Source organism: Galeopterus variegatus, unplaced genomic scaffold, assembly GCF_000696425.1.
Source record: "Galeopterus variegatus unplaced genomic scaffold, G_variegatus-3.0.2 Scaffold11675, whole genome shotgun sequence".
NCBI classification, from domain to species: domain Eukaryota; kingdom Metazoa; phylum Chordata; class Mammalia; order Dermoptera; family Cynocephalidae; genus Galeopterus; species Galeopterus variegatus.
The window spans coordinates 9,711-28,684 of NW_007737786.1; the positions used below are offsets into that span (position 1 = coordinate 9,711).

The 18,974-nt window shown below is 31.5% G+C and overlaps 1 protein-coding gene across 1 annotated transcript in view; it reads right to left on the reverse strand.

Moving 5' to 3' along the window:
- Window positions 1–1,250: 1,250 nt before the first annotated feature.
- Window positions 1,251–18,974, reverse strand: part of CNOT2 (CCR4-NOT transcription complex, subunit 2) — a 34,696-nt gene continuing 16,972 nt past the window's right edge. The window contains exons 5-12 of the mRNA XM_008594835.1: window positions 18,103–18,228; window positions 16,058–16,182; window positions 14,596–14,716; window positions 14,351–14,507; window positions 12,297–12,369; window positions 10,213–10,313; window positions 8,452–8,596; window positions 1,251–2,057 (exon numbers count right to left, since the gene is read on the reverse strand). Of these exons, the coding sequence (XP_008593057.1) occupies window positions 1,971–2,057; window positions 8,452–8,596; window positions 10,213–10,313; window positions 12,297–12,369; window positions 14,351–14,507; window positions 14,596–14,716; window positions 16,058–16,182; window positions 18,103–18,228 (935 nt within the window). The 3' untranslated portion in view covers window positions 1,251–1,970. The remainder of the gene's footprint in view (window positions 2,058–8,451; window positions 8,597–10,212; window positions 10,314–12,296; window positions 12,370–14,350; window positions 14,508–14,595; window positions 14,717–16,057; window positions 16,183–18,102; window positions 18,229–18,974) is intronic.

An 18,974-nucleotide genomic window follows, 5' to 3' on the forward strand; every position in this document is an offset into this window, starting at 1 on the left:
GTAGGAAAGGCTACACTTACAAAGTGAATCATTATGAAAAAATCTTTACTTTTTTAAGAAAACTGATTTCTAGGATTTGACCCTGGTTTATGTAAAATATGGTGTAGTGTTCTGTGAAGCTTTTTTGCATGACAGTTAAGACTATAATTCCATAAGTGCCATCTTTCCTACTGAGGAAATGCTTTGGTTTAATTCTGAAAGATAAAAATAAAATCTTTTTTTTGTTTGTTTCTCATATCTCAAAATACATAGAAAAAGGTAAATTTTAAACCACTTTATATTCCTGATACTCAAACACAGCAATGTCATAAATGTTTCATTTTCAAACATAATTTGGTGAATGTCAATAAACTTGCACCCTTCATAGAAAAATAGGTAAAAAATGAAAATTTAAAGAATCAAAACTCACTGCCTTTTTTCTACTCTCTAGTTTTGTTTTGGTAGCTTCAGTCTTCAGTCATTTTTAAATATAGTTATTTGTATTTAAATGGGAAAAGAATCAATCAACTTGTAATTGTGAAATATCCAGGTCAGCAAACTGAAGGTAAAGTCTCCCCACCCCACCTTTTGGCTTACCTTAATGTGTGCAATACTTCTTAAAGATAAATCTCAAATGTCTATCAAGAAATTTCTCACAGAAGAAAATTAGTATGATTGGGTCCCAAGAATGTTCAGGATGTTTTATTTCTAATGCTGCCATAATCCATAAAAGTTTTCTCTGGTTAATACTAAGAATTTCTGCATTTTTAACCTACAAGTGAAATGGTTCACTATAGTTTCCTTAAATTACTTGTTGAAAGCTGAAAAAAAAAATCTTAATTTAGTCACTCCATTCAGTTTGATATTTGTAAAACTTCAGTGTTTTTCATGTTGAAGAAATAATTTCACAATTTCAAATCAAAGTCAACACTGCAGTGAGGAGAGCTTTTCTACTTTATTACAAAGAGAAGAAGCCTTTATGTGGTCAGAAAATACAAGATTGATCTTTTTTTCTCTTCCTATGAAACGCTGCTGTTCAAACAGCCAGAGTGAATTGTCTCAGTTCACTTCTTTAAGTCCCATCACATTCACTTGGGTATGGATGTCCTTGGCTGCTGAAAATCTGGCCCTTTAGTGCACAGGGCGACAAAGTCCCCTGACCAGCAGTTCCAGAATGTCCCATTTTCATATATTGCATCCATGCACACCTCCTAAAAATGAGGTACAGCAGGGCAAACATTTTCCAAAATAGATGTCATATATATAATATATACACATTCGTACATACATACCTTTATTCATGTGATGTCCAAAAATTTAAAAAAAATGTACACATTTATTACAAAATCGTAACAAAGACTGGACAGTGTTTTGCTCATTCTGGAAAGATGAAGCTCAGTAATAACACAACCCTGGAAACCATCCAGAGATTGTGGCAATATCTTTCTTCTAAACAGTCAGATATTCTTGCATTAAGCCTGGCAAAACTGCCTTTCAAAAACAGAAGGGGAAGTAAAATGAAGGAAGCAGACCTTGCTCATCTTTCCAAATGAAATACGAGAAGGATCCTCACATAAAAATGCACAAACATTTGTTATTTTATTACCAATAGTGCTACAATGAACAATGCAAATTTTGTGGTCTAATTTTGTTGAGTCTTTTGTGGGTTTTCTTTTTTACATTTTAGAAACTAAATGGTAAACTTCTGTCAGTGTACTTGCTTGTCTTTACAGACCCAAGTCTGTCTGCTGGCAAAAAGGAAAATAAATGAAAAAATTCAGACCCTGCTCGAACTAGAGAAAAACAAATTACAAATTTAGTTGTTGGGCAGCACATAATTAGTAAGGCAGGACCTCAAATGGTGACCTTTTACGTAAGCCAATTGCCAGATCCTCAAGGAATTAAAACCAGGGTGCCTGAGCCACATCAGTTCTGCAGTTATGTTGAGTATTGTGCTGAGACAGCCATACCCCAAGAAAAGGGAAGTCTTTTTAGAAGGCTTGCTGAGCAGGGTTGTAGTTGAAGGTGGATGGCAGGTGAGGCCGTTCTTCTAATTTGTCATATTCCAAATGGAACTCCTATAAAAACAAATTCAAGAATTTAGATAATTTCCTCTCCTTTTGGTCTCAAATTTCTGTCAAAATACATTTTACTATATGAATGAATAAAATACCTACATATAGAAGAATGGACACAGATATACCAACTCTTTTTCCCTCTAAGTAAAATACAGCTTGAAGAAAAATAATGTGCTGTAGTTTCTATCTGATAGGTACAAAAACAGATTTTCTGTTAAGTCAAAAGATGACTCCTGAACATCTATTTTATGACACTAAAATTCTGTGCATTTCTTTACTTAAAAATAGAAATAAAAGGGGGTAATTATATCTCTAAAGTAAAGCACTGAAAACTACAGGATATTCAAAATAAACCCCCTCAATAAACCTAAAAATTTATTTTTCATCTATGAAAAAAGTTTAGAAATGAAGAATTTTCCAATTTGTTTTTATCTCACTTATTTTTTTTAAAAAGCAAACAAAGTTATTCTAAACTCATTAAAATCTGGGGATAATGATGAAATAAAACTTGCACATCTCCAGACTTCCTATTTCACAAACCCAAAACTCTCCTGAGTTAAGGATAATTCAGCTGCCATCCAAAACTAGACAGTGAGTTTGCTGTAGGCACATACGAAGACAAACTAGACAGCTCATTTTAATCAAATTTTCAAAATACTGTATTAAATTAACTTCATAAGTTTTAAATTTAAGAATGTTGAAGTAACTTTTTCATGATATTTCACTAACAAAGTTGAGAATAGAGATGCAGAATATATGTAGATTTTTAAAAAACCTAAACAAAAAAAACCCTCTGCAACCCCAAGAAGCAAGAGGCTCTGTAATTACTAATTCTACAACCTAAATTTAATTTGAGAATAGAGATGCAGAATATATGTAGATTTTTAAAAAACCTAAACAAAAAAAAACCTCTGCAACCCCAAGAAGCAAGAGGCTCTGTAATTACTAATTCTACAACCTAAATTTAATTAGAACAAACTATCACTGTACAATCCCATTTAAAGAATTATGAACCTTAATATGTATTATATATTAAAGATTAAGCTAGCAAGTAACATTAGCAACCACGGGTTAACATTTTACCTTATCTGTCTGGTTTCAAATTGATATCATAATGGATGTTTCCACGGTTAAATTAAATTAAAATTCCTATTATTAAATTAAAATGGAAACTTAGGACATAGTGATCATTCTTTGTGATATAGAACCAAGTATTTATAATTTGAGAATATTATATTAACAATTACTAGACATAACAGGTACAACTTACTGAAAGCCTAATATGTGCCAAAACTAGACACAGCTAATTTTATTCTCATCTTTATAGTAAATCTGTAAAACAGATACCATTTTGCACCTGAGAAAAACAAGGCTCACAAGTAACTTGCCCAAGTCATACAATAAGATCCAGATCCAGGTGACACCAAAGCCCATGTCTTTTCTAATATAACATATTGCTTTTAATATTTTAAAAACATTTTAATATTTTAAATATTTTTAGATTTACTTCATTCCACTGCAATCCAGAAATAATGTCTAAAAACTTCAGTCTCCTGATAAAAATTTATAAAAAAGGTATACCACAGTGACTTTAAAACCTAAAAAAGATACCCTTAATATTATGACTGATACAGTAATTAAGGTGCAGAGATTATTTGCTTATCTGTAAAAACAAGCAAACACCAGAATCCTACAGCCACCATGATATGCCCCCTAATGCACTGTGTAGCCCCCATTCTCCCTCTTTCCACCCCTGTCTAGGAATTAAAAGAATTTTGTTGCTTGGCTGAAGTTGAATATCCAAATTAGTGAAAATATTTCCTTGTTATAACATTCTTTTGAAATTAAAATTGGTATCATAGTTTCCAAAATGTGTAGTTATAGAGTAGAAAGTCTATTTGTAACTTTGACAAATGATAAGCTCTTCCAAGTTATATAAACTAAGCTTATATTCACAGTGGTAAACTATATAATATTATTAGAACTTAAACTAGCTTATCTTCATTAATATACATATTTTTCCCCTACATATCAGAAAAAGATCAGTTTAAACCTAGGGAGCATAGATATTTTAACATAATTTTTAAAAATCTTCAACAACTCTTGTATATCAGAGATTCAGAAATTAAATAGGTCAAATTTTGTCTTCCATTGTTTTTCAATCTTTTTGTTGTCTTCCATGAATTTTTCTTCTAAAAAGCTTACAACATACTGTTATCTCTTTGTTCCCTAACTTTATCTTGATTGTTGATAACATCTCCTTTACATGTTTATATGTATGCACATACCACACATACACACACCTGTGTACATTCTGTAGGAGTAGCAAGAAGTTTGATTTGTATACCACTACCTACTGTTAGGGATAGTGCCAGGCCCCTAGCAAGTCTTTAATTAGCATCTGATGAATTAATAAATACAAGCTTTCTTCATTTGTTTTAGAAATACTTCATTTTTCAAGTAATATTTTAAAATTATGTATTAGAGTATCTATGTATATATTTGTTTTTAATGGAAAAAACAATTTTAGATTATGGTTTAATAATTTAAAAGACTAGAGTTTTAAATATTTGTTAAACTACTTTTAATACCTTAATTTTTCTATTAATAAAATCAGGTTATGTATTCTCAAAAGGTTACTTAATTCAAGAAAAACTGAAATTATGCACTGGATTCAGATGTTTACATAAAATTATTATTACAAAAACATTAATGTCATTACTGATCTAATGACAGAGAAACATACACTACAGGAGCATTTTTTCAAATTCTCAAAACATGTCAGCTTTCTCTTAACTATAATAAATCCATATTAATTTAAATTTTAGGAAGGAAGCAGCAAACTATCTTAAATAGTTATAAGAAATAATTTTTTGGAAGAAAAGTAAATATTACTAATTAAAGTATAAAAATGTACTAATTTCACCAGTGAAAATCATGAAAAAGAATAACATTTATATCAGGCTGTGACATAAAAAATCCTAAGAACTAGAAATCTTACTAGATGTACAAGGTGATATCAGGCTAAATAAATTCTTAAATCTTTAATCTTTAATTTGTGAAAGCTATTGGTAACAGAGAAGCCTCCATCACCTAAAAATTCACTGTGGAAGAAATTACTTTAAAAACTTCGTTCACTAAGATTATATATACTATCTCAATTACCACAAATCCTAAATTAGTGGGATTTGAGTAATTCTAGCAAAATCACATAGGACAATATGGCTTGCTAGAAAGTTCAGGTTATCTAAAAGTTATGTAGAAATTAGTGACTTACAGGTAGGGGATGGCTGATAAGCTCAGTTGGTTAGCTAAAGCATGGTGTTTAGTAACTCCAAAGTCCAGTGTTTGATCCCTGTACCAGTAAGCCACCAAAATTGTGTGTGTGTGTATAAGAATATTTCTGGTTTAAATCATCTAATCCCTTATGATTCTCTAAAAATATTAAGTGATTAAAAAAAAAAGCTCATACAAGATATTATGAATGGAGACCAAGATTACGGTCTACATCAGTTCAATATCTTTCAATAACACCATGATAACATCAAGCTATTTAATTATGTTCTTAACCTGTGAATGGTACACCACACCCACTTTACAGATGGGAACTCTGAAGTTAACATGGGACACTACATATTAATGAATTTTCTGTAGTTTGATGAAGTCTGTTAATAAATATAATATGAATAGAACCCAAATTTCTTAATTCCTAATCAAATTTCTGGGATTGCATTGAACATATCCTTTAAAAAGAGCCATTTTGAAAATTTTAGTATGTGAATATAGTACAACTTGAAAGTGTTAAGTTCATGAATTTGTGTTTTAATATAACCAAGAAGTGAGCTGCTTATTAATACCTGACAGGAACCAACAATTCTGCTTGTTTTCAACACTATGAAAACAGTTTCGAAGAGTATCAGTGCAAGTGGCCAGCAAACTGTTCTCTCAAGAGATATTTCTTAAGGAGTAACTTAATGATATTATATCTCAATTTTATTTTCCCGCTTCATGGCTAAAATTTTTAAAGGTAAAGGTTAAGACAAAAGCTCAACTGTATAGGAGATATTAGATAAAACTGGGCAAAATTATTTTATATATACACACCATATATTTAATTATATATATATTTTTAAGATATATTTAAGATAGATATAATTTTCTTTAAAATGGCATTTACCTGACTGGAGAATTGCTTTTGTGGGAACATAAAGGGGTTTTATATCAATGTTTAAGTTATTTCCAAGTATTAACTTTATGAAGAGAACTTAACTTTGGAAAACTGATTTTCTCACATAAGCCGATTTCCTCACGCATACATCTATGTATATACACCTAACTAAAACTATACAGCTATCTACTGCAAACATCCATTCCATTTTGCATATATAAGTTTGGACTAATTTACAATGTTATTAAGCAAAGAGCTTCAAACTTAATGGAGAAAACTTCAGTTACTTACTAACAGAATTTCTTCCCCATCCAAAGATATTTTTTGTCTTATCATTAGCATCACCTAACCAGAGGTTCTTAAAGTATGGCCCTGAACAAGGGCAGTATCATCACTGGCATCACTTGGGAGCTCATTAGAAATAAAAATTTTCAGGCTGCACCCATCAACTTATTAAATCAGAAACAATGGAGGCATGACCCAGCAATTTGGGTTTTAAAAGTCCTTTAGATAACGCTGATTAATGTTTGAGAATCAATGACCCAATCAGTTGTAATTTTTCCATCTTTGGAAAAATGGCAGTAAACTATAATAACGATGATAAGAACAGCAGCAACAGCATTCTACATTGATGCACATAAAAAAAAAAAAACCCAAAACCAGCAAACTCCCACACCAAGTATGTGTCAAGCCCTGTGCTCTGTGTATGTGTGTATAATCTCATTTAATCTTCATGATAACCTGGAAAAATGGCAGTAAACTATAATAACGATGATAAGAACAGCAGCAACAGCATTCTACATTGATGCACATAAAAAAAAAACCCAAAACCAGCAAACTCCCACACCAAATATGTGTCAAGCCCTGTGCTCTGTGTATGTGTGTATAATCTCATTTAATCTTCATGATAACCTAAAGGAAAATACCATCTCCATTTTACAAAAAAGGAAAAAGGAATGGAAAAGAAACTTGCACAAGGTCAAGGCACAAACAGCAGAATTAGGAGTTAAATTCAAATCCATGATACAAAAGCTATGGCTTTCTAGTATACTTAGTATTTTAAGGAATAGGTAACATAAACAATGTTTCATGTACTACTTTTAATTAATGTAATTGTTCCTATTAAAGTAAAAGGTTAAGTCAGGAATACACTTTCTGAAATCAAGATAATCATATTAATTAAAAATGTTAAAATAACTCAAATATACAGTATATAGACTTGGAATGAAAAGTAATGACATTTATCATTGAGAAATCTAAAAATAATAATAAAAAATTTTAACCTCTTGTGTGTATCTTTTTCTGGTGATTTTTGTTAGACTCGTCTTTTCCTATTAGTAAAGTTGATTCAAAAAAACAATTAAGAAAACCCAAACCAAACTAAAAAGCTGTCCAAAGAACTGTCAGAAATATTTTTCTTCTGTTTAAATTTATTTAAAACAAACAAAACTAACTCTTCAGTTTACAATCCTAAGAAACATTGATGGAAAATGCATTCAGAGAAATCCTAGAGTTGTAAAATCAGATAATGTGGACTGTATTCTCTACTAGGTAGACTAAGTACACAAAAGGCACTAAATACAAATGTGAAATATGCCTTGACACCGATGGAAATTTTACATATGGGATGGTTAGAAAGGCATTTTGGTGAGGAAAAGTTGCAAAACCAAAATAAACAAATGAACAAATCAACCTTTTTACACAGCCCTTCTCTCCCCAGTATTTAAGCATGGTAGTCATAGGAATAGAATACATGGTTAAAGCTTGCAATTTTCTTTCTTTAAATGATTTGCAAGTAAAAAGTCAGGCATCTTTCATGCAATGAGTGCAAATGTAAAAACCTGTTTATATACTGCTTTTAGGAAAAATCTCAAACTTGTTCAAAGTAACAATAATATAAAAATACATGACTGGAATTTCAAGAGGATATCTTTATTTTACAACTTAGTAGGCACAAAAATGCTTCAAATGTTACCAAGGCTTGTACAGAATTACAAAATCTCTTACCGAGTTTAATAATTTTCCTAAATTATTAGTGAAATGAACTGTTTCTGGACATTCTCCTAAGAGTTAAAATCAAGCCAAGGAATTATATGCAAAAGAGTAGGCAAATTTCTAGCACATTATTGGAATGAATGTATTGGTACATATAAACAGATTAAAAGAGGAAGGACACGTCTTTTTTAAAGTCTAGATTTATACATTTGCACATGGAAAAAAATATACCTTAGCTACTTTCCTCCAGTTAAGACAGTCAAAGAAGTAATATGTTCCCCTCTCGTATGTATTGGTTTTCATTGTTGGCTCCATGCCTGGTGCCCTGGTAATCCATACTCGTTCTTCTTTGTGGTATCTCCAATCACGGTTAAAACTTCAATTTTTAAAAGAAAAAAAATAATTATTATTTTTTTCCTATGGCTCACATCAAACATTTTCTATGCTTTGTAAAACTTTTCTCAGAAAAAAATTACACACAAAATACATAAATATGGATGCTTGTTAAGTCTTGAGTCTCTTATTATTAAATATAAACCTATTGAAATGAATAAAGAAAAATAATTCCTTAATCTTTCCAGAAAGCACTCTTTAATTAATACACATACCTTTATTTAATGAAATAAGCTTTTTATACAAAACAAGATTTGTAAAGTTCTATGAACAACGTTATAAAAACTTAGGCAGACCAAATAAAGATACGATGTGTTCCAAAAACTTCACTCCCAACTATCTGTATTATTTAGTAAGCAACTAAATAAAAAGTCTATTTGAATTAACTATTTAAACTCACATAATTTTATAATTATGTTGAAAATAAAATATCCATTTTGAAAAATTTTAATAAATGTATTACTTTATTTTTTATTCCAATCTTATTAATCCTAAATTCTGAAAAGCTAAGAGGATATCCGTAAGAATTCACACGAGAACTAACAAGGATTTACAACACCTGTTAACAGGGGAAGTAACACCCAAAAGAGGTAAATGTCACACAAAAATAAACCTCCATGTATAAAAATGCCTTTCTACCAAGACAGTGATGTAGGTTTTAGACATAAATAAGAAACAAAATTGCCAGTGATGGATAGATGACTGACTGAATAAACTTATTTACATATGAATAAAAGGAATAGGTAATAATCCCTATCTCACAAAAATGAGAGGAAAAATGGGAAAAGCAAAAAATAAATCCTCTGAATTAAGAAATAAAAAATGAAACAATTCATTATCAACAGTGAATTTTACAATTAAAGTATCTGATCCAAGGCCATTCATAGAAATGTTATTAGGAATATTTAATAATTAAATTAAATCTGAATAAAGATCTCTCAATCACAAGGTCATAAATTTTTGCTAACAACTCACACTATAGTAAGAATGATAAATAGAATAGTCTATTGGTAACAAAATATGTTACCAACTGGACATGTAAGAAATGACACAAAACTTTTATTCTTAGAGCACCAGATAAAAACAGAAATATCAGGAAGTATTCAATGGGCCAACTTCTTTATACTACCTTCTACTTAAATTGGCCAACGGGCTGCTAATAATCAATGTGGGCTTAATTTGATCAGAACCTCAAAATATACAACAAATACAGTGCCTTGTCTATATAATACTTAATATATGCTTAATATACGGTTCCACAAGGAGTAAGAAGAACCACAGTCATGAATCACATCTTACACTTCATATATTTTACAAAAATTAGATTCACCAAATGTACAAGTCAAGTCAATTCTTTATTTTACAACTCTAGTGTTACTTAAGTTTGAAATTCTTTTTATATATACAGTGATTATAATGCCATGGTAATAAATGGTTTTAATCTAACTTAAATTTATTTTACTAAAGGTATTAATAAATTTCTTGATGTAGAAATATTTCTACTTTAAAAAACTATAGCATTAATCATTTTAAAAAAAAGTTTTCAGAATAGTCAAGATCCACTATAATACAAAAGTGATTAAAATACTTTGAACATACAGCTCTACTGCAGCTAAAAGTTGTAATACATCTCCTCCATTCATGTAATAGAGATAGAAGAGAAGGTCTTCTCCATATCGGCCAAGTTTTATTGCAGCCAGCTGGAAAAAAAAATACATATATTCTGAGATGTTAAACAAATTTGAAAGTCCTAATATATAATTGCTACCGCTAAAGTAAAAATGTAAAGATAAACAGAAACTCTTCAGTTTGCAGCAAACTACTATATTACATAATTCTACAGATAGGTAGTTATAATTCTAAAGGGAATTTCTGGTACAACAACGTTTGATATACTAATTGGAAAAAAGCTAAGTAAAAACTGCCAACAAAACCAAATGTTTACGGTCTCGCTCCAAGGATTTATTAATATTCAATGTGGCAACAATACTAGAACACTGTATTCAGAGACCTAGGACTTGTATTCGAGTAGTTGTTCTATTATTTATTAATATGACCATGGTTCAATATATTTAATACCTATGAGCTTTAGTTGTAAAATGTGGACAATGACACCTATGAGGGTTACTAAGAAAGTCAATAAAATGAGTGAAGATATATGAAAGCCCCATGCAGAGTGCCAGATACACAGAAGGCTTATAAGAAATGTTAAATGAATCTATATCCAACAGTGAGTCAAAACTCAGTTGGTTGTATGTTTTCAGCAAATCACAGATGGTGAGTATAAAAATCATAAATAGATGGCTCTTTATTTTGTTTAAATGGATGACTGAAAGATGACCACTATACATTTCCCTCCATAAGGTAGAAACATAACTGTCAACCAAACTATAAATGTAGCTGAATTCAATAGTCAAATTCTCGCAGTAAAATAAACCTTAAAAGTTCCCCCAAACAAAACCATTTATATATCTCTTTGCCCAATCTTATATCTAAATGTCTATTTGGCTACTATACATTCTCTGAATGTTAATTTTTCTCTCTAATCATGTTATCCATTATTCAGTCAGCCATCCCCAATGTGATAGTCTTAAATTAGTACTTCTAAATTAGTACTTCTCAGACTAGCATAAGAAAAGGTTCTGGAAAACTAGGTATTTAGAGCAAAAGAGCTCTATAGTGGCAGCAAATCACACAATCCACAAACAGAAAATACAAGATCTCTCTATCTCATACTTCTTGTATTAAAAGACATATTGAGAAATAGATCCCTTTACTTGCCTGCTCACCACATCAATATCCATTTGGCCACACAACTATATGACACAGACTCAGAATGCTATCATTAACATACATATATATAAAAAAATTAAAAATATTTATATATATATATATAAAAACTATATTTACACACATATGGAGGTACTTCAAAAAGTGCATGGAAAGATTTGTATTACCTTTTAATTCTATTTTTCCACGCACTTTTTGAAGTACCCTTGTATGCATAACATAAATATACTTTTTCACTAAATTATATCCTTTCATAAAACTAAAATTTAGATAGCATTATCCATTTTTTTTCTCCTAACAGAAATGAACTCTCAGTTCCTGTTAAAGCAAAAAATATTTAGTATTTTCTTTCTTAGATTAAAAGAGATGTTTAAGCTGTAATCTTTTGTTAATAATTACTTTATAAATAGAATTTTAGGTTAAAAAAATGGAAAAGAAAAAATACACAAAAAAGGCAAAGGTCATAAGTAGTTATTAAATATATATATTTATACCGTTCCATTAAAAACACTGTATCTACAATACTCATAAAGGAAAATCTCTCTTCTTGGTAAGGGCAACAAATGAGAATATCAGAAGGAAATTTATCAAATTTTCTAAGATCATTCCCATCAACTAAGGTTATGGTTATACCCTATTACTAACTATAAGAAATATTTTAACAGTCCAAAAATTGTTTTGTTTTCAAAATATAACCTAGAACATCATCAAAACATTAAGACTGTAAACAAAAATAGAAATAAAACTGTTGTATATAATTTAATGGATATAGGATATTATACCCAAGACCACTGCTAATTATTTCAAAAGTATTGTGTTGTCTGAACTGAAAAGCAGCACCTGGAAAATAGATAAATTCATGCTGACTGAGTAGAATAATAAACTACACTCACCTTATCCCTAATGTGAATGTTCGTTAAGTACTCAGATGGAACATGGAAGTCTGGATAATAAAATGAAAAACACCTTATAGCAGTTAAAAGTAGTGAGACATGTCCAGACTCTATATATATTCTGGAAAAAGACTGGATATGGGGTATTAAAAAAAAGAGGAGTTAAGGATAACATCAACTTCTACAAGTATAGAATTACCACCCTGAGACTGGGAAGACTGCAGATAGAATAGGTTTGGGTAAGATTATTCAACAGATGTTTAATTGGCAATTGGATCTAGAAATCTCAAGTTCAAGAGAGAAATCTGAAATGGAAATAAGTTTGAGATTCTTCAAAATATATGGTATTTAAAACAATGAGAATGAAAAAGATCATCAAAGGAGTAAATGCAGAGAAGAGGACTAACACAAAAGTGGTCAAGAAGAAGAGAAGGAGGTACCAGCAAAGGAAACCAAGAAGGATCAACCAGTGAGATTAGGTAAGAATGGTGTTCTCAAATTCAAGTGAAGAATGTGTACCGAGGAGCAAGAGTTCCTAGAAGTGACAACTCAGTTTTTAATAGCATGGAGGTCATTTGATGACATCGATGAGAGCAGTTTTAGGGGGGTGATGGGGGCAAAATCCTGAGCGAAATAGGTTTAACAGAGGATGGGAGAAGACAAGCTGGAGAAATAGACGATATTTTAAAGAAGTTTTGCTTCAAAGAAATGGGACAGTAACTCAGAGGAGGCTGGATTGAGAGAAGGTATTTTTAAGGTAAGTAACTGTTTATTTGTATGCTTACAGAAATAATACAACAAAGTGTGAAAAAGTGTTACAGTAATGTCCTTGAATTTTCAAGAGAGGTTTTAAGTAGAAAGCGTGGATCAACTATGACAATAGGTGAAAGACAAGAGTGAGGTGTACGCAGTTAAATTTGGTGGCACAACTGCTAATCATTAATGTTCTCTACTGAATGCTTCTTCCCTTCTTAAAAAGCAAGGTCATCAGCTGAGAGTAAGGATAGGGAGAGAAGGTAGTAGAGGTTTGCAGAAGTATAATACAGTTGCATAGGACAATAAAAGAGTGAATGGACTAGGCAATGCCAGGTATGATTACGCCTGGCAGAAATAAGTGCCCAATTTTGAGGTTCTGACCATGAATATGAAGAAAAACCAAGCTGTAAAGTTGTGTTTTTCTTCAATATGGCTCAGCATCACAGGTCAGAAATGAAACAAGCAGAGATTCAAGGATATTTCAAAAAGTTCACTGAAAGATTTGTGTTATCTTTTAATTCTATTTTCCCACGAACTTTTTAAAGTATTCTCGTATAACCAGGGTTTTTGCTATGACAGTATGACAAATTGAGAGAAAGGCAAAGTAGTCAAGGATATATGTAAATAAGAAATTATAACTAATTATAATTAGAATTAATTATAATTAGAATTAAAACTTAATGTGTAAGAAGGAAGTGAATTCATTGCAGGGGATAAGAGACAGGGATACTAAGAAATAGCAAAAGGGTATTAAAAAAAAAATCAATGGATGTAAGGTCCCAATGAAGTCAAATGATTACAGGAGTCATAGTACTAGAGGGAGAGAGATGGAAAATAGGAAGTGGTGGTCAGAAAACATGGACGCATGAACTTAAAATCATGGAGACAATGCAGTTACTAGTAATGACAAGGTCAAAAGGATGTCTAACGGAGTGAATGAGGTATGGTGGAAGAAAGATTTTTGGAGGAAAGAAATTCGAGATTTCAGGATTTTGGAAAGATCATATACTTGTATACTGAAACTGCCAAACTATAAGAGGAATAATATTGCAAAATGACAGTGATCTAGGAGATAATGTGAAAGGGAATGAACCAAATAACGAGTCAGCAACAATGAGTGACAGGAACAATGAGTGACACCAGATGATATAATCTGAGGACATAAGATTAAAAGCTAGAAGTATAACAGGAACAATGAGTGACACCAGATGATATAATCTGAGGACATAAGATTAAAAGCTAGAAGTTTGTAGGGCAATATTATATATAAATGTTGAAAACAAGAAAAAAAAACTTACTCTGGAGAGTTCAGATTGAGGCCTAATGTTGTTAAGTCACTTCCTAATGCCAGATGTACCATTCCCGGGTCTGTCTCTGCTGCCCTGATAAATGTCAACAGGCCAATCATCCCAAATTGGTCTGTCACCATCCCTTGAGGAATGTTAGTAACTCGACCTGGGTAAGAAAAACAGTCACTTTTGTTATCGAGGAAAAGTAAAAAACGGCATTCTATAATATCTTTGACATATTTTTAGAGTCCCACCATCAGGTAACACCTGGATCCCTTTTTTCTGCTGGTTATTATTTTGTGTTGTTGAACTTTTATCTCCAGGGAATTTGGGTCCATCTGTACTTGAAGTTGTCTTGCCAGATGTATTCAAATTCTAGCATAAAAAAAATGAAATATGACATTAAAATTTAAGTGTACAAATTCAAGTTCACCTATTAATACCTTGCAATTCATCTTTTATTATATTCAAACTGGCAGTAAATTATTACCTGATTTTCAAGTTCTACATGAAAATTTTGTTTCCATAATTGTCCCATGGTATACAAATAAAATCCTCTATCATCCACATTTAAGTATTTAAAGAACAAGAAATCTAGGGGGAAAACCCTGATTTATCTCAGATCTTCAGTCACAGAAAAAAAAAATCCCCCCTCTCTGTCTCTCATACTTTTTCAAACCAAATAATTCTCTAATAATAATAATTACAATTGTCATCTACCTGAAATCCCTCTGTGTTAAATCAAAATGGTGTGCATATGGTGCGGTGGAAAAAAAAAATTGTTAGTTTTAGAATCAGACCAACCTCTATTCAACAGAGATTCATTACTTGGGCTTTCCTTAAATTACTTTAATTTCCCCATTGATGAAAATAATAATAATTTCTGCTTTCTAAATTGTGGTGAGGGTTAAAATGAGGTAGCTGTAAAGTCTCTAGCACCAAGTGGGAAAATTTTGGTGGAAATAAATAGTGGAACTTTTTAGAAGAACTTTATATTTATTATAAAAATAGCTTGTAAATGTTCAATTATTTTTAAGTAAGGAGGAAAAACAAAATCCCTAACGCAACACACCTTGTCCATAGCATAGAGTTCTCATTTTGAACTTACACTCCTCAATGCTTTTATTTAAAAGAGAAACTGAATATAGTACACTACATAAAACACCACCAAAGCAAACTCCAAGATAAGTTAAAACATATGACTTTTAAATTCATACTTATTTTCATTTTTACCCAACAATCTTCTTTATCAATTATCTTAATAATGTACAAAATCCCATATACAAAAAAGCTATTATCAGTGAAATGTGGAAGAAATAAACACATTTGTTAAATCAGAAAGAGGAAGCTGAGTTGGCTGAATCAACACAGGTATAAAAATGTGTATAAAGATTCTTCAAGGAGAAAACTTACTCAAGAAAAACACAGCTCCTTAGAAGGCTATATTATCAAACTTCATGGGATCCAGCTGACAGGGACTACAATAAAAGTCTAAATTAACTCTGAGAAGTTCAACAGAAATTTGCAAACCTATATGAAATAGGAAAAAAATAGGCTATCTTCTAAGTTACAAAGCTTTTCCACATTCTTCAGAAGTTAGATTATTACAGATATTCAAGATAGTTTTGTAATAGTATTTAGTAAGTAATTGTTAATATAAGAGAAATCTGAAAAAAAAAAAAAACTACATCACTCACACAATTCTCAGTTACTTACAGATTTACTGTCATCATTACTTGATGTTGGATCTTTATAGCTGGAACCAGGTAATGCTGGAAAATCTTCATTGTGTATTGAGAAGTCCTGGGATTGCTCATTTGCTGGTTTTGTTACCATTCCAACTATGTAATAAAAATAACCCAGAGAACTGCAATTGATATTTATGATATTTTGCTACAGATTATTAAAATTTAACTTTCCTTATGATACTATACCAAAAATTAATTTTTAAATGCTATGAAAGCATACTTCGAAAATTAGTATCCAGGATAACAATGAAGAACTAAACTTTAATTTACTAATTAACACAACATACAAAATAAATAATACAAGGGAAATAAGTGGTAATCCCAATCCTGTAATTCTAATCTAATGTCATACACTGGTGCTTAAAAATTATTTGACATTGGTAATAATTATTAAAAATTTTGATATAAAAGGTTGCTTTATTTAAATATATGATTAGATATTGTAAGCACCAGTTAACTGTCAAATACAAATGAAGCTGGTGCTTAAAAATTATTTGACATTGGTAATAATTATTAAAAATTTTGATATAAAAGGCTGCTTTATTTAAATATATGATTAGATATTGTAAGCACCAGTTAACTGTCAAATACAAATGAACAAAATAAACTTTAAAAGAATATGTCAGTATTCTACTTGAAAGTGACTTACAGAATGAGCAAATTGCAATCAATTATAAAACAACTCCATATTATTTCAGATTTTCTTGGACTCCATGTTATAGATGTAAAACATGCAAGAACTGGGAAATAATCTTCCCACTATACTTGGCATTAGTCGGGCCCTTATTGGAGAACAATATCCAGTTTGGGGCTCCACAATTCAAGAACGATATGGAGAAACTAGAGATGGTCCAAGGAGAGCAACGGGAATGATTAAAGGGATGAAAAAATGGACCTATGAGGAAAGGTTAAAAACATTAGAGTCTGAACTGAGAATCAAGTAGCCAGGTACTCAACTTCCAGAGCAGATCATTTTTTGTTATTTTTAGAAAGCTAATTTGGAAACTTTAGTACATGAACAATAAATGTTTCCCTTCTTCACATATTATTTGTATTTATATTCTGAAAGGCATAAAAATCCTTCTTGGTTGAAAAATGGAAAAAAATATTAATTCTATTTTAAAATAAGTGATAAGTTGATCCCTCTAAGTCTACTGTTTTGCTATTGGTTATCTATAAGATTTCCCCAAAAGGAAATAATCATACAATAAAAAGAGTATGGCTATACTGCCGTCACAGAATTTTCATGTCTAAATTGTTACATTATTATTGCTTACATTTTCACCCCTTTGTTTTCGTTTACCCTTTATTAGCCAAATCTCTTACCTATTAGAGACAGTGAAAAAGGGTGATGAAGGATATTAATGGTGACCAAGAGTCTACATAAACTGTACATGATCCATGAACACTGGTTCTCAACAGGGGGCAATTTTTTCTCCCAGGGGACATCTACCAATGTCTGGAAACATCTGTGTTTGTCACAATATGGGGAGTGGCCAGGAGGTAGAGGGTAGCAGTGACATTAAGTAGGCTGAGGCCAGGAATGTTACTAAACATTCTGCATAAGCAGGATAGCCCCCCACGCCCAAAGAATTATCTGGCCCAAATGTCAATAGTGTGAAAGTTGCAAAACCCTGGCTTAGAGAGACATCTTCAATGTACAGTCAGTCATTATTAAACACTAGGAATGTATTTTGAAAAAATGTGTGATCAATTAAGGACAGAAAGAGCAGACCACAAAATAAATCACTTAAGGTGAACTAAAGCAGAGACCCCAAAAGAAAATAACTTCTGAATACCAATGAAGACCTCCTTTTGGGTTTCCGTACATCTTCCCATTGAACTCTGTTACCATGGTATTCTGGGAAGAAAAGTCACTTTTCATATATCAATTCTAACAAAATTACATATGTGTACACATGTGCACAGACATGCATATGTACATACATACGTATGTGTTTGTGCACGTACAATGGAAAGTTTCCACTATCATTAAAAACCTTAATTAATTACCATAAGGAGCTCTTCCAGCCAAGGGGTTTATTAACGGAGTTGGGTTACCACTTCCTTCCCTTCTGTTTCGGTCTGCTAATGCTGGAAAATCTGAAAGGTCCAATCCTGTCACATTTTCACTTCCATCTAAATAATAAGAAAAAACACTAGTTATTGATTCTACAAGCATTTTTAAGGAGATTATAAAAAACAATATAGTATATATAATATAATTTGAAATGACAGTGCCTTCTTCCTAAATAACGTACAGCACTGTAGGGTGCATGTAGGTTTCATGTCACAGAATTTCATCAGCAATTCAGTAAAGCAATTATGCAACTAACATAATAAAAACCACAAATCCTATAGACTTAAGATAGAGAATAAGGAGTAAGATCATACATTATTTCCCCAGTGGAAGATGGTAACATAAAATTGTAGCTCGTTAATGAGAGGGAGACTATTGTGATACAACTGCTCATTTCATTTATCCAGGTGGAAGTTATATCTGGAATGCTTGGAGCTTTAGTTATACACACAGATGGGGCAATGACAGTTCCTCCTGCAAATAGCCATAAAGATACCTGAGGCACAGGCAGTACAAGCAGAAGCCCTGAGGACTTCTGCCCTCTAACCTGTTGGTTTCATACATGTGTGTGTATGTAAGTATGTATGTATGTTTTGCAGGTAGGGGTAGAAGAGGGGTGGTAGTTGCTATGTCTGAAGAATAGGTAATAGGAAATATGGGAATATAACACAAAGCCCAGAACTTTATATAACCTAATGTATGTTTTGCAGGTAGGGGTAGAAGAGGGGTGGTAGTTGCTATGTTTGAAGAATAGGTAATAGGAAATATGGGAATATAACACAAAGCCCAGAACTTTATATAACCT